This window comes from Artemia sp. Qi Xiang Cuo, chromosome 10, assembly GCF_049724085.1.
Source record: "Artemia sp. Qi Xiang Cuo chromosome 10, ASM4972408v1, whole genome shotgun sequence".
NCBI lineage: Eukaryota > Metazoa > Arthropoda > Branchiopoda > Anostraca > Artemiidae > Artemia > Artemia sp. Qi Xiang Cuo.
The window spans coordinates 45,719,524-45,734,841 of record NC_142803.1 but is presented as its reverse complement, the minus strand read 5'-3'; the positions used below and the strand labels follow the sequence as shown (position 1 = coordinate 45,734,841).

Genomic DNA, 15,318 nt, shown 5'->3' with positions numbered 1-15,318 from the left:
TAGCCTTAGTAATAATACTACTAACAGCAGCAGTAGTAGTATGCATATAATACATTTTTATAAGCTCAACATACTCCTAAGTATGTTCTGAAAGTTCCAACCTAATACTCTAAGTCGTTCTTGATATACTGCTGATACGGCCATTCGACAACCTGCATACATACAGCGTGCTTTAATTTAATTTAACATACCCCTAATATTGTCCGAAAATATCTCCTTAACACTCAACTTAATACACTAAGCTGTTCCTGAGATATAGCTGCTACGTACTTTTAATAAACTGGATTTTCATAGCGTGTTTCAATTTAGATCACAATCTTCTTCTCAACTCCCTTAAAGTTTCACTGTAATACCCTTAGCTTCAGTAGTACTAGTAGAAGTAGTCATTGTAGTAGTAGTTGTAGCGTAGCAGTAGCAGACGTAGTAGTAGTAGTAGCAGTAGTGTTAGTAGTACTAGCAGTATGCATATTTTGCATTTCACCTAGTTCAACATCCCCCTTAACATGTCCTGAAAGTTTCAACTTAATACCCTAGATCATTCCTGGGAAACTGCTGATACGTCCTTTTGACAACCTGCTTGTTCAGAGTGTTTTTATTTAGTTTAACATGTCCCTATACTTCCCTGAAAGTTTCAACCTCCTTAGCCAGATGGTAGTAGTCGTAGAAATAAAAGTAATATTAGCAGCAGTAGTAACAGCATGGACAAAGTGCTTTTTGGGTTGTTTAACGTCTCTCTCAACACGTCATGAAAGTTTCAATTTATTACTCATTTTATTACTTAATAGCTTAGAGTCTGAAATATTACTGAGAAATTATTCATATATCCTTTTGGCAACCTGAATGCACACAGTGTGTTTCGATTTACTTCAACACCCCCCTAAATATTCCATTTAAGTTTCACCTTAATACCCTTAACCTCAGCAGCAGTAGTAGTCATAGCAGTCGTAATAGTAGTAATAGTGGTAGCATGCATATAGTGCCTTCTGTTCATCACCCTCGAAATACCCTTGGACACTTTATCATCCCCCTCATCATTCCCTTAAAGTTCCAACTTACTATTCTCAGTCATTCCAGAGTTTCCCCCTTTTGACTACCTGTATGCACAAACCGTGTTTTGATATAGTTCAACATTCACCTCAACATTCTCTGAAAGCTCTACTCCAACGCACCTGGTTGTTTTTGAACCCCGAAGGTCAAAAATACCCTCTTTCCCAATAACAAATACTATATTTAAGCCGTGAGCATATTGCATAACTGTACGGGGGTTCGCATCCTCAATATCCCAAGAAACACAGTTACTTGATCTGCCAATTATGTTGAGCAAAATTGCTATCTCAAAATTTTGATTGGATGTGTTTGGAGAATGAATAGGTTTGGGAGTAGGGCTACTTGCCTTCCAATCACTTTTGATTCTTAAAAAGGGCACTAGAACTTTTAACTTCCAGTCGAATGAGGTCCTTTAAGAGTTTTTGTGATATTGCTATCTATGATAGCACTTCGCTGCCTATGATAGTGCTTATATGCTCTTTTGAAAACCTGCATGCATATACCTTTTTCGCTTAATTGAAACTCCCCTAAACGTTCTCTAAAAGTTTCATCTTAATACCCTTAGCGTCATTAGTTACAGCAATCGTAGTAATGGCATTAATAATATACACATAATGCCATCTAATTAGTTCAAAATCAGCCACAACACACCCTGAAAGGTCCAGCTTAACAATGTAAGTCATTCCTGAGACATTGCAATTGCACCTTTTGACAATCTACATGCTCATAGTTAGTTTTGATTTAGTTCAACATCCGCACTAAACCTTCCTTGAAAGCTTCAACTTAATATCCTTAGCTTGCATAGTAGCAATAGTTGTAGCACTAGTAGTAGTAGCAATGGAACCAGAATGGACATAGAAACTTTGCTTTTCTTCAACATTCTCCTCAACGCACGCTGAAAGTTTCAACTTAATACCATGGACCGTTCCAGAAGCATTGCTGATACGTCCTCTTGACAATCTGTATGCACATAGTATGTTTTGTTTTAGTTCAGTACTGTTTCAATAGTCCCAAAAATTTCCGCCTTAATACCCTTAGCTTTGGTAGCAGTAGTAGTATTAGCAGTAGTAACAGTAATAGCAGTAGTGGTAGTAACAGTTAGAATTAGTAGTAGTAGCCTTAGCTTTAGTATCAGCAGTACTAGTAGCAGTAGCAATAATAGTAGCAGTAAGAGTAGTAATAGTAATAAGATTCAAATATTACATTTTGGTTAGTTCAACATCCCCCACAACAAGTCCTGTAAGCTTCAACTGCACATACCAAGCCGTTCCTAAGATATTGTTGATACGTCCCTTTGACAACCTGCATGCAGACGACATGATGCAATTCAATTCAACTTCCCACTCAATATACCCTGAAAATTTCATTTTCACACCCTAAGGCATAGTCTTAATAGTAGTCACAGTAGTAGTAGTATTAGTTGTAGGACTAGTAGTAGTAATAACAGTTATAGCAATAGTAGTAGTAGCAGCAGTAGTATTAACATAGTACCTTTGGTCATTTGAACATCCCCCTCATCAAGCCCTAGAAGTTTCAACTCAACAAAATTAGCAGTTATTATGATATTTCCGATATGCCCTTTTGATAATTTGTATATTTATAGTTTTAATTTAGTTCAATTTCCCCATCAGCACTTCCTGAAATTTTCATCTTAATACTCTTAGCGTTAGTTATAGTTACAATAGAAGTAGTAGTTGGAATAGTAGTAGTAGTAGTAGTAGGAGTGGTAGTAGTATTATTAGTAGCATGCTCATACTGCCTTTTGTTAAGCTGATCTCCACTTTAAGCATTCCCTGAAAGTTCCAACTTAATACCCTAGTTAATTCCTGAGATACGCCCTTTTTGAAAATCTGCATACACATATTGTTCTTTGATTTAGTTCACATATCCCCTCAATATTCTCTCATAAATTTTCACCTACATATCATTAACCTTAATAATATTAGCATCATAGTAGCAGTGGTAGTAGCAGGAGCATCAGTAGAAGTAGTGGTGTTGTATTAATAGTAATAGTAGTAGTAGCAGTATTAATAGCAGTAGTAGTATGTATATGTTGCCTTTTAGTCAGGTGAATACCCCCCTCAGGATGCCCTTGAAGTTTCTTCTTGATACAGCAGGCCGTGTCAAAGATATTACTGATGCACCCATTTGACAATCTGCATGCACATAGCCCGTTTTGATTAAGTAAAACTTTTTCATCGACATTTCCTCACATGTTTAATTCAATATCCTCTGCCTTGGTAGTAATTGCTACAGAACCAATAGTTACAGTGGTAGTAGCGGTAATAGTTGCAGTAGTGGTAGCGGTAGTAGTATTAGTAGTAGTACTAGTAGAGTGGAAATATTGCCTTTCTGGTCAATTGATCATACCCCTCATCATTTCCTGAAAGTCCCAAATTCATGCACTCAGTCATTCCTGGGGTACGCCCTTTTGAAAACCCGTATACACATAACGTATCTTGATTTAGTTCAACCCTCCCCTCAATATTCAATGAAAGGTCCACCTTATTAACCTTTGTCTTTTTGGACACTAAAGGTCAAATATGTCCACCTTTTCAATAACAAGTACTATATGTAAACAATGGGCAAGTTACATAACTTACAGCCCTTGTCCCGAGGTCAGTGAGGGGAGGGAGGGATGACATCACCAAAGACAAAATTACTGGACTTTTCAACTATGCTGAACAAAATGACTATCGCAAAAATTTGACTTGATTGTTTGGAGAGTAGATGGATGTGGGAAGGAGGCTGGTTGCTCCGATCATGTTTGACTATTAAAAAAGGCACAAGAACTTTCACTTCCATCAAATGAGATTCTTCTGAAGTTTCTACAGCACTTGCTTCTATACGAAGTGCTTTGGTGAAAAACTATATAAATTAATAAAAAATAAATAAATAAATAATGCACTGTGCCCACATTGCTCTTCACTACTTAGGCAGCGCAATAGTGCTGTCTGTGATGTATTATTTTTACCTGCGAAATTTTTAGCGCATTGCAGCGTCACTATTTACCGTCTTTAATTAATTTATTTATAGCACACCAATGAACATTAGAGATTTACACTGCAGAGTAATGTAAAAAATGAAAGAAAAAAAAATTGTCAATTATCCAATGTAGACGCTTAGATGGATTTAGCAAAAACTTAAATTCTACAATTGAAGGATGGAATATAAAAAAAAATCATTTAACTCTTCAATTTAACATTATTTAAGCTTTTACCACATAATTGAAAATACCAAGTTCAAAAATGGGTTTTTATCATCTTCATAGTGTCACGTTTTGTTTTTACCTGCGACATTAAAATACGAATGACATAATTTATCTGCAATGGAGTTCTATAGTGTTCTAACATTTTTAAAGATTAACAGTAAAGTATGTTACAAACTAGTCAACTCTCATGTTTTTGACCACTGAATTGAAAATACCCAGTTCAGAAATCGACTTCTTATTATTTTAGTTACGTTTTATTATTTTAACTACGTTTTAGTTACGTTTATTATTTAGTTACGTTCTATTATTTTAGCTATGTTTTATTTTTTCCCGCGTAATCAAAAATAGGAATGATATAGTTTACCTGTAATTGAGTTCTGTCAGCATGAATGACATCCACATTTATTCCATCATAAATCAACTCGTTAAATAGTTCCTTGGCCCTCTCTTTGGACTCTACAAAAACCAGTACAGGAGGTGTTAATCCCTGAAAGTATCAGAAAACAAATCAATCTCTGTGCCAAGTCCCATTATTCGTAAATGATAAAAAAAGAAATAGAAGTAGAAACCCTTTCCCCTGAAGATACAAGAAATCCCAAGCTCAAAGCTAAAAGACCATTATCAATTCCAATTAAAATACCATAACAATTACCATATTGCATAATAATTGTATTACTACTATACTGTATTACGGTAACAATAACAACATGATTTACCATCTTACCATAATAAATACGACATACCTGATAATATTCTATGTTGTAAAAACGGAATTCTTCCTTAATTTACCCAGTAAATAACAAGAATATTTTTGTGATGGGACGAATTTCAAATTTTTAAATATACTTTTAGCATTTTGAGCGCGTTTTGGTGTCACAATTGTGGCTTATTCATCTAACTCCCTTGGATGTATTTACGCTATAATCTAGTCAAAAAGAAAGTAAAGTTGTTCATTTGATAGATGGCGATATCAGCAGTAATTAGCTGCATACCTATTTTGACTACCCAATGCTGACTAGCATTTGCATCTTCTTTCCAGAGTTCTCTGAGAGCTTTCAAATAGAAGTAGCTGAAGAAGTTCGCCTGAGTAAAGCTGAGTGAAGCATTCTTCCAAACAGAAACAGATTTATAAGGAAAAATTAAAAAAAATCTCGACGCTAAATGTTTTTATTTCGGTGATTTATTTTTTCCGAGCTCGAAAGAGTGTCAAATAAGTACTTTCAAAATAATCAAAAACACCCACAAATTTAGCGAAAAGAATTTTTCGGGAGTAATAATAATCCATTGGTACAAAAGCACCTAGCAGAAGATAGAAAAGACAAAATGTTTAGATGAAAGGACTGAAGCTGTAGCTTTTTACTGCATCCATGAAGTATCTACTTGTTTCAATTATTTTATTTTTTCCTCTTTCCTTGCCATTCGAGTACACCCTTTTTCGCTGGTTTCCCTGCTACGTTGCCAAAAAACGATTTTTCGCAACTTACTATCCTTGGTCCGTAAAACACAACCAAACCATCGTAAATTTTTGTTTCATTACAGCCCCAAACATTGGGATTGAGTCAGATTTACATCATTTTATATAAAAGTCGTTCAAACGAGCGCTTAAAACTTTCCCCTTTGACAATTCCGATAGGTAATATCTAATATGTATTTCTCAATTTTTAGAAGTGCCAACGTTTCAACAAATTAAGGATTTTTTGACGAATCCTTAAGGAATCCTGACTGTTTCTCACTTTTTCAAAGTACCAACGTTTCCAAACAATACTTGATAAATGTTCACTTAAGTATTTCTTCAAGAATTAAGGATTTCTGACGGAGGGCTTTAATTGAAGTTTTCCTAATTCCACCAGTTTATAACCACAATGTTTTGAAATATTAATTAGCATGCTGTCAGTATCTAAAAGCCTTAGCACTTTACGACCTTCATAAAATCATCCTCCGCTCCTTCATACTAAATGAGTTTTAGTCCTCTTACTATTTTCTTTATAGTTTTTTCTTTTAGGAATAATTTATTACCAAAAAAAAGAGACAAAATCAATCGGTAGCTCACCAAAAGCGTCGATTGCGATTGTGTGCTACTAACAAAAAGAAAAAGAAACAAAACAACAAAAAACAAGAGCAAATCTATTATACAAGAAGTTGGAGGGTGAAACCGTGTATCGAAAAAAAACCTACATAGATATTTCATACATAATAAAACTATATAATATCATGATCCCGAAGCAAAAAAACTTTCATCATACATTTATCATTATTTTTAATTCCATCAATCTCAATCAGTTTCAAAGGTATACTTAGCAAGCAACCCCACGCGTAACTCAGATTTAAATTGACTCAATGGGTAATTCCTTGGTACTTGGGATAAACTTATCACGGTTTAAGATTTTAAACCGTGATAAAGCCTTCCCTATAGCTTTATCACGGTTTAAAATCCTCAAAATAATGTACAAATCCCTCCTTAACACTCTCCTTGTCATAAATTGAGGGACTAACTACTATGCAGGGGCTTCCCAAGGGGGGGGGGGGGGTGCCGCCAACTCAAAATTTTTAGCACTCGGTAAAATATTCGCCGAAGGCGAAAATTTCGGCAGAAATTTTGCAAATTCGGCCCAAATTTAGCAAAATTCATGATTTCTGCAAAAAATTCGGCATAAATCAGGTAGCAATTCGGTAAAATTTACGAAGATCGCCCCCCCCCCCTAATAAAATGAGCCTCAGGACGCCCCTGCAACTATCCCTACGGTTTTTCTCATGCGAAAACAATGTTTACTATTATGCCAATTGGTTGGATTTTCCAGATCCTCAGTGATTTTATCCATAATTCCTAACCTGTTTTCTAGATTTCCTCCCGAAAATATCTTCTACTACTTTCCAAAATATATTCCCAAAATTATTCAATCCACCTTTCTACATCATCAAACTCTAAACCCGGCATTGTCATATCCAGCTGTTCCTGGAATATTCCTCTCAAATGCTCATCCTGAAGCCTATCAGTCACAACTACCTCTTCAAATACTTAATCTTCCTAATCTCCAGTTTTAAATTAACCCTTGATACCACTAGATGATGGCCTTTAATTTTGACATCAATTAGAGCATTCCTATATAGCCTGGTGTCTTGTATCAGTCCTTTCGGTCTACGATTTACACATTTTATGACCAGATAATGTTTTTAGTCACAACTGGGTTACTGTGCATCGACCAGAGTTGACAGCCTCCACAGACAAGTCCCAAGCCTATTGCCTCCGGTTCATTACATGCTCATGCCTGAAAATATTAAACTATTATAAGGAGGTAATGTATAGCGAAGTAACACAGAAAATGGAAGTTAAAAAGTTTAAAAATACCCATCGGAAGTAACAAAATCCAAAGGAACTATCCATTACTCAAAATCCAGTATGGCACTCTTGTTTTAACTAAGCTGTACTTTCACTAGGCTTTATCGAGGCCGGCTGTCGCAGTTCTGGTTAGAAAAATTCTAGAAAGGATAACTCCGACGCCAATCTAAGGATGTGCCAGCAGAATTTCTCTTCTAGAGAAGCGTGCGAAGAGAGTTTATGGCAAAATGGGGATCCACAACCTTTTCAGAACAGTTAATGCTTAGGCAATGGTATTAAAAATAAGCTAAGAGAACTATAAAAAGCTACTTTTATATTAAAATGTAATAAATTAAGTGATAATACTCCTTAGAGAGAGGGACTCAAGATCACCTATGGTGGAACAGGGACTTGACCTCTGCTCGGCAATACAAGATAGCGTTCGATTCCAGTCGTTGCAGGGCTAACACAAGGATCTTCGCACTTAAGAAGTGTCGTTAATCCATAGACATAACGGCACTGAAGATTTTATTTGGAACACACAAAATATAGAAAAGAAAATATCCAAACAGAGCCGAGGGCAAGCTACGCTCAAAGCTGGGGGATACATTATCAAATAAATGTTGTAGTCCACTAAGTGACACAATTAGTAAGAAAAAGATACTCCACATGACAATAATAAGAAAAAAAATGGAACGACTTTTTACAAAAGAAGGATAAAGGAGGCAACCCCGGCCAGCAAATTCACAAAGAAATTCACTACTAAAATATGCCTAGTATAGATAACAAAAATACAAATATATCCCAAAAGTTATGTGACTAAAACTGGATCACTTACTTCCGGTTACAATTTAACAAGACCTGTAAACAATTAAAAAGCAATTTCCGGTGAGAGTTATGATAACTTTCTGGCTATAACATTATAAATAGTATATTAAATTAGTAATAGTTAATTAATTTTAATCAGTTAATAGTTAATTAGTAAAAGTAAATTAGTAATAGTAGCCTGTTATCAAAACAAAGAAAGTTGATCTGGTTTATTGTTTCTCTACAACAAAATTAGATGTTTTCATAGCAACTGCATTGAAGTGACTGCATTCAGTTTAATATATGTTAATCCATTAGCGCTATTAAAAGACCAAATAAATTGACTTAGTTTGTTTTAGCATGATGGAGAGATGTTTACGGCATAATAGTGGAAGCTGAAAAAGAACAACGGTGAAAAAGAACAAGATTTGGAGAACAATGGTGAAGGAATACTTACTTTTATTAAAAGGTTTCTGAATGCCATCAGCTTTCCTGATTCACTTCCAACAAAAACAAGCTCTTGATCTACAATATCAGTGGCAGCGTTTCTAGAAAAACAGGAAGGTTTAAAACAAACGTAAAAAATTACGAACCGAATGGGAATGAAATGAACTTTTTGGGTTGAGAGGGAAGATATTTTTTTTCGACAAGAAAGCTCTATCAATACTATCAATTATTTAAATGTTATTGCAGAATTTGAAGCACTGCAAAAACCATCAGCATAAAGCAGCCTAGGAATCAAACATATAACAAATAAAATAGCAAAGCACATAACAATCCAAATATTTAAATGGCAACATCTAACACGCACATTAAACACAACGTTTCTTTCCACAGAGAAAATGGGCAATTCAAGCGCTTCTTACTCAATCCTAAACTAGAACAATTGATACTTGAACACATAGTAACAAATAATATTTGAGTTATTTGTTCAGTACAATTTACTTGAATCACAGTTTCTTTTTTCAAAGAAAGACTCTGACTAAAAAAAAATGAAAAATTCGAAAAAAACTAAAATTTGCAAAATGCGGAAGGACTAATATGAATTTGCTCCAAATATTAGATAGTTGAAGCTGCATAAGAACATTACTTTTATGGACTCATTGGTCTAAATGGTCTACAGAGTAGTTCAAACCATACTGGTATATCCTGACAAAACACTCAGGCTGGTAAAAACAGATCTCAAAGAAATCGGGCTTAAAGTTAGAAACTGTAACAGTAAAAGCTGACGGGGGAAAAAGACAAGCTCAGGGATTTTGTGGGCGGTTCTAGGAACATCCAACAATAAGAGTGATCTGCCTTGGTCAATTTCCAGAGTTTATCCAAGTCAGTAGAAAAATTTGAGGGGCGAGCAGACAATCGGAGTTATGTTGGTGGTTTTAAGGAGTAGCTTATCGGTATATATGTTACCGTGAATGTCCGAAATTGATCAATTGATCAAACCAGCGAATGTTCGAAATACTTTTTTTCTCCTTGGATTTAGTCAGCGTTGCCAGTCAACTTTTTCAATTTTATGCAAATTTTGATGGTGACAATTTAAGTTAGATTGGGTTAGGTTTTTAACCCATCAGTGAATGTCGACATTAACCGGATTCTGGTGATTCACAGTAACATATCCACAGATAGAAATACGCAAATGAGCAATTAATCACCGGATCGCTTATTCATTGGTACAAGATTTTATTTTTATGGAAAAAATAAATCATGATATAGTTTGCCCTCTTTAGTTCTATTAAAAGAGATTTTTCAGCTTAAAGATGGATTATAAACCTTGAAAGATACTGTTTAGGAGACCAATAGTTTGCTTGTCCGAATTTTTGATGATTGTTTTCATTGGAGTTTGTACTTTTTGCCTGAGGTAAAGACAAACATAAATAAGTATTCCTGCCGCAAGGACAAGGGAAATTGAGGACTTTACTCCCTCATTCCTTCCAAAGTCTAATGAATTTTACCTTAATTTCCTATGGCTTTCAATAGAGAGCCTCTGCTTTTCTATTTGGCAAAGTCGTCCCTGCTCAGCAAGCGCCAAGAAAAAAAAATAGGGACACTTCGAATAAAATTATCTGAGTATGAATCTGCTTTTGAAGCGAAAAAATATTTGAAACTAAAGCAATTAATCAAAAGGCCAAAAAATCTCTAAGATCTAAAAAATTCACTTACTTTGCACCAACTGTCACCATCACAACATTATCTAAGTTTAATTTGCACCACTGTTCCACATCATAAGCAAAAGTTGCACTGAATAAGGCTCTTCGAACATGTGTCGACTCGCATGCCCGGTAGATGGTAGCCAATTGGTCTCTAAAACCTTTCGGACCGTCTTCAAATAGCTTATCTGATTCATCAACAACCAGCCACTCAACGCTACAAAGAATAAACTCTATTAACCGTGCTTAAATTACATGGGAAAGCAAATGATCATATCAGCTGCTTGCTCTGCACCACCGTTGCACATCTCGGTGCGCCCTCCTCACATCTCACGAGGCAAACTTCCGCGATGCATATGACGCGTACTATGGTGTTCACGATTTTCGAAAATAGGCAACTCTTCGGATTGCATAAAAGACTTGGGTCAGAATCATCGCAGTAAAAAGATAGCGAGTGAAAAACTAAAGATACTGGAGAATTTCAGCAAGAATCATACCCCTGACCGTCGCAAATGTCAAAACTATTAAACATTTCAGCCCAGTTGAACATATCGCTTAAAATCAATCGATTGAACATAATGATAAAAACAAGAATCATCGAAAAACCAGTATAGCATAAATTTGAAAAGAACACAGAATACTAAAGCTTTTCTTTCTCGGGATAGGGAGTAATTCTTACGAAAGGGGAGTCGCCCTCTCAAAAGCGAGTGCAAAGCTAAGTTCTGATAAAACACTATAAATCCCCACCATTGCTGACCGGTTCCTACTGCTAGGTAAGACAACTAGCTAGGCCCATGCTCATCTACTTCATACTCATAGAAGACAGTTTGACACCCCAAAATTTACAGCCATCCACATATAACATGCGCATATGAGCAGTTAATCACCGGATCGATTATTCATTGGTACAATTTTTTTTTTTTGCAAATTATGAAAATCTGGCTAATTACAAGACAAACGGAAAGAAACAATGGAAGGAATAGCACAATCTCCGTATTTATTTAGACAGACCTTGATACCCCCCCCCTCCCGAGTCTGCATCAACGCTTAAGGTCAATGACCATTCCTGTGTCGCATTACGCTGCAAGGAGTTACTGTAAGAGGACCGCCATTTTCTGTAACTCTTTTCAAATAGACGTCAAAACACAACTTTAGAAAATCATGAATATAATACTAGATAAATACAGAGTCTTCAATCTATTAAAAGACGGGGGGGTGGGGTCATAAAAAATCCCACAAATTCTGTTAAGTACGCGGAAAATATCTGGGAAACGAGAAACACGTGGATATTTCGTATAACACTGAAAGACAGCTGTGGGGGGTTAAAAAAAAAAATTGTCGAATTCAAAAGTAAACATTCAAGAACTAGAAGAATCTGGAGATTTCGTAGGGTTCAAGCCTGTTACAAAGCACTATACGCTAGAGTGTTTCCAGAACAACTTCCTGTAGCACTTTTTATGGTCTTTTTTAGAGACTAGACCCTTGTTATTTACTATGTTTTTTAAGGAGGAGCTGTTACTTAAAAATATTACTTTATATAATTATTAAGTGTCCATGACACCTAACCAGTAACGCAAGGTTATACAGCGGGCAGCTGAAGCCAATATTTCCCCAGAGTACTTTTACAGTCAGCGCCCATGTTGGTTTCAAATCATTATAAGACAGTATATCTCGTTTTGTCTCACAGCTGGGGGATGGAGCTGACACTTTCGGATTTATTTTTTTTTTGGGGGGGGGTCGTGTTTGAATACCGGGGCCAATGTATTTTTCTCTTAGTCCTCGCAAAAAAATCAGGCGCTGCGTTTTTTCTTTATTTTTTATACTTTTAGTCCGACAGGCTGTTTGGCTAGTCTAATTTACTGACTAAAATAATAACGGTCCTTATCTATTTACAGGATCCTACTGATCGATTCCGGACCCTACTGATTATCAGTAACTATATCATGTTCCCACTTAAGTTATCATTTCTAATTACTCAAATGTCCGTGGCGCTTTCCAAAAAAACAAGTCCCCACTTTTCCTAATTTTAAAGGAGAGCAAAATGAATATAAAACCCGCAAAATGAAAAATCTTTCTCGTAAATCAGAATTTAAGAAACTTGAAACTTTAAAGACTGATTCCTTCCTTGTTAGCTTTCCGATCGGAATTTGCTGAAAATGTCCAAATTGCTAGATTCTTCATTACTTAGAAGATAAGAGAATTATTCTCTTTTTTTACGCCCTTTTGGAACGATTTATAACTCGGTCAGAATGACAAGACCATTTTGAATAAACCAATCGATGCATCTTTTCGAGCTCTTTCAAACCATATGCCTAACTCATTTTTGGAAAAAAGTGGACTTAGAACCTTTTTGCGAAGGGCCTAAAATTCGAATATTGTGCACTCTATTTCACTTCAGAATTCTAACCCCATAAATGTTAATCTAAACTCTTCTAAGGATTTTTCTTCCTTAACTTTTGCAGGTTTTGTTTTTTCAAAAAAAAAAAAAATCCAAATTATAATCTAATTGTTGTTACTTTATTACTGTGTTTTTTTCCCTGCTCCATAATCTCCTATATACCGACATTGGTCAATACAAATTTGACTAAAAATTGACAAAAAAAAAACCACAAAGAGTTTCAATCTCTCTTCATCAGAATAGGATGGAAAATTTTCATTTGCAATAAACATACAAATTAATTTTAAATGTAGCGCACATGCCTAGTGGCATATTTAAGTTCTGAAACTATTCTAACTCTAAACACTTTAAAGGTACTGAGCTAGAAAGTCAAACCCGTACAACATAATACTAATAAAAATGTGGTAATAATAAATATAATATATAAGGAATGATAATAAATATATAAATATAATGAATGATATGTTGTGAGGTATTTAAGAAACTGAGGATTTATTGGAAAAATACCGGCAATGTTTAAAGGTAAATGACTAGAAACGAGATTAGGGGAACTACAGAAGCTGAGATTAGCAAGAGATTTGTCGGAACTATTTGAAAAGGACGAATAAACTACTCTCCGAGTATTTACTAGTTCCTTTTTAAGTTTGATTCAATCTTTATGTTGCCATTCTTTTTCCTACTTACTTTTTCACTCTTTCTCCTATATTTTCTTTCCTTTTTTATTCTTCGTGGTGACGCTTTTTGTAGCTCATACACTAAAGTATAAAAGCTAAATTTTGATAAAAAAAAAAATTGAGACTTAGTTTTCTTTGAAACGGATTAGTTCTATAGAAACGTCTTTTTTTCAAAATGTGGACTTTTTTAGCGTTTATTTATATTTCCTCACTTATGCTTTAATATGCAAAATCATATAGTTTGAAGGGAATTCAGTATCTTCATAATGTAGAGTAACACAATACCCAAAAGTTAAATCTAGGGAAAATTCCTATATTATTCTTATACTACTCGGTAGAGAACATTAAATTTTAGTACACAAAATAAAAAGGAAACAAAAAGTGGAAAAAAAACTAGAAAACAAAAAGTTCCCATCAAAACCATACAAGAAAAAAAAAGTAGCTGCGTCCTCTCCTCCTCCGGCCTTCATTGCTTCACTCTTTAATCTTTCAATTTTATTTTCTAAAGATTGCCTAAAGTTTGCATTTGACGTTACGAGATTATGAGTATCATATTCGTGCAATAGATTCATCAATACATATTTGTTATTGGCTTCATCCCAAAGTGACAAATAAAAAGAAGTTCGGACCTTGATATCCAAATAAACAGAAAAGGCTAAAACTCAAATCCCGTCTAGGGATCGAAATCTGTTATTATCCAATTTTTCTCAACGAAAACAATATCAAATAAATAATTATCTATTTAAGCCAAATATTTTTGTAGGACAAACTTGCCTACAAAATTAACCTTTTTTTAATTATCTAGTAAATTTCCAATCGCTTAATTATTATAGATTATTTGTTAAATTTTCCTTTTTCAAATTTTTTCCCAAAATTAAATGATAACCCATTAAAAAAAAATATCAAAGAAAAAAATCCTACTTACTTTTTTAAATTAATAGCAGAGGGGTCTTGTTCAAGTAGATAAATCAAACGATTTGGTGTCGTTACAAGTACGTCTGAAAAATAAAGAGGATTCAAACAATTAAAACAGTTAGCAAGATTTGATACAAACGCATAAAAAGTAATGACGGTTCCCCGAAGGTCCATCTTTTTAAAGATTTGAAATTTGTTATTTCAACTGAAACTCTGGTAAGGCGATTTGAGTGCTTCAACTTTTATATTGAAATCTGTCCGATCCTTGTGGGGAACATCCGAGGTCTTCTCTGGAGGAGATATAAACGAAAACAGAGAGTCTTTTAGAGTACAATTAATTAGTTTATCCATAAGCGGTTTACATATTACCCCTCTCCCTTCCAGTAAGTATGAAATCAGCGATTCTCAATGTCCTCCATAGACAAGATTTGACGTTTCTTTGAAAGTCATGTTTATAAACATGGGTGAAGATCCTTTTTCGTTAAGAATCCGACTAATTCCACAGGAGGGGTTACTAAGTAGAAGACCATTACGTACCAATGACGAAATCGAAGCTTGCATACTCATACGTAATATTTGTCTCAAATAAAAGTGCAAGTGCAAGGGGCTAAATGCCCAAACAGGTCCAAATCTTCCAGGGAGAGTATATGTGAGGATTTTCAAGTGGCCAGGGGGGATTTTAAAAATGAAAATTGCATTTTAAAACACAATTTATAGCTCCTCCCAGGATGGTAGAGTCCTTCCCGCCCACATAAGAGGGGAATATCATTTACATTTCATAGTAAAAATTGATTGCATGAATA

General features: G+C 34.9%; 1 protein-coding gene across 1 annotated transcript in view; it reads right to left on the bottom strand.

Annotated features, from left to right (window-relative positions):
• The window catches only part of ais (DExD-box helicase 52), a 141,300-nt gene that overhangs the window by 44,779 nt on the left and 81,203 nt on the right, over positions 1–15,318 (bottom strand). The window contains exons 6-9 of the mRNA XM_089095461.1: positions 14,526–14,598; positions 10,542–10,745; positions 8,839–8,929; positions 4,623–4,745 (exon numbers count right to left, since the gene is read on the bottom strand). Coding sequence (XP_088951587.1) covers positions 4,623–4,745; positions 8,839–8,929; positions 10,542–10,745; positions 14,526–14,598 — 491 coding nt within the window. The remainder of the gene's footprint in view (positions 1–4,622; positions 4,746–8,838; positions 8,930–10,541; positions 10,746–14,525; positions 14,599–15,318) is intronic.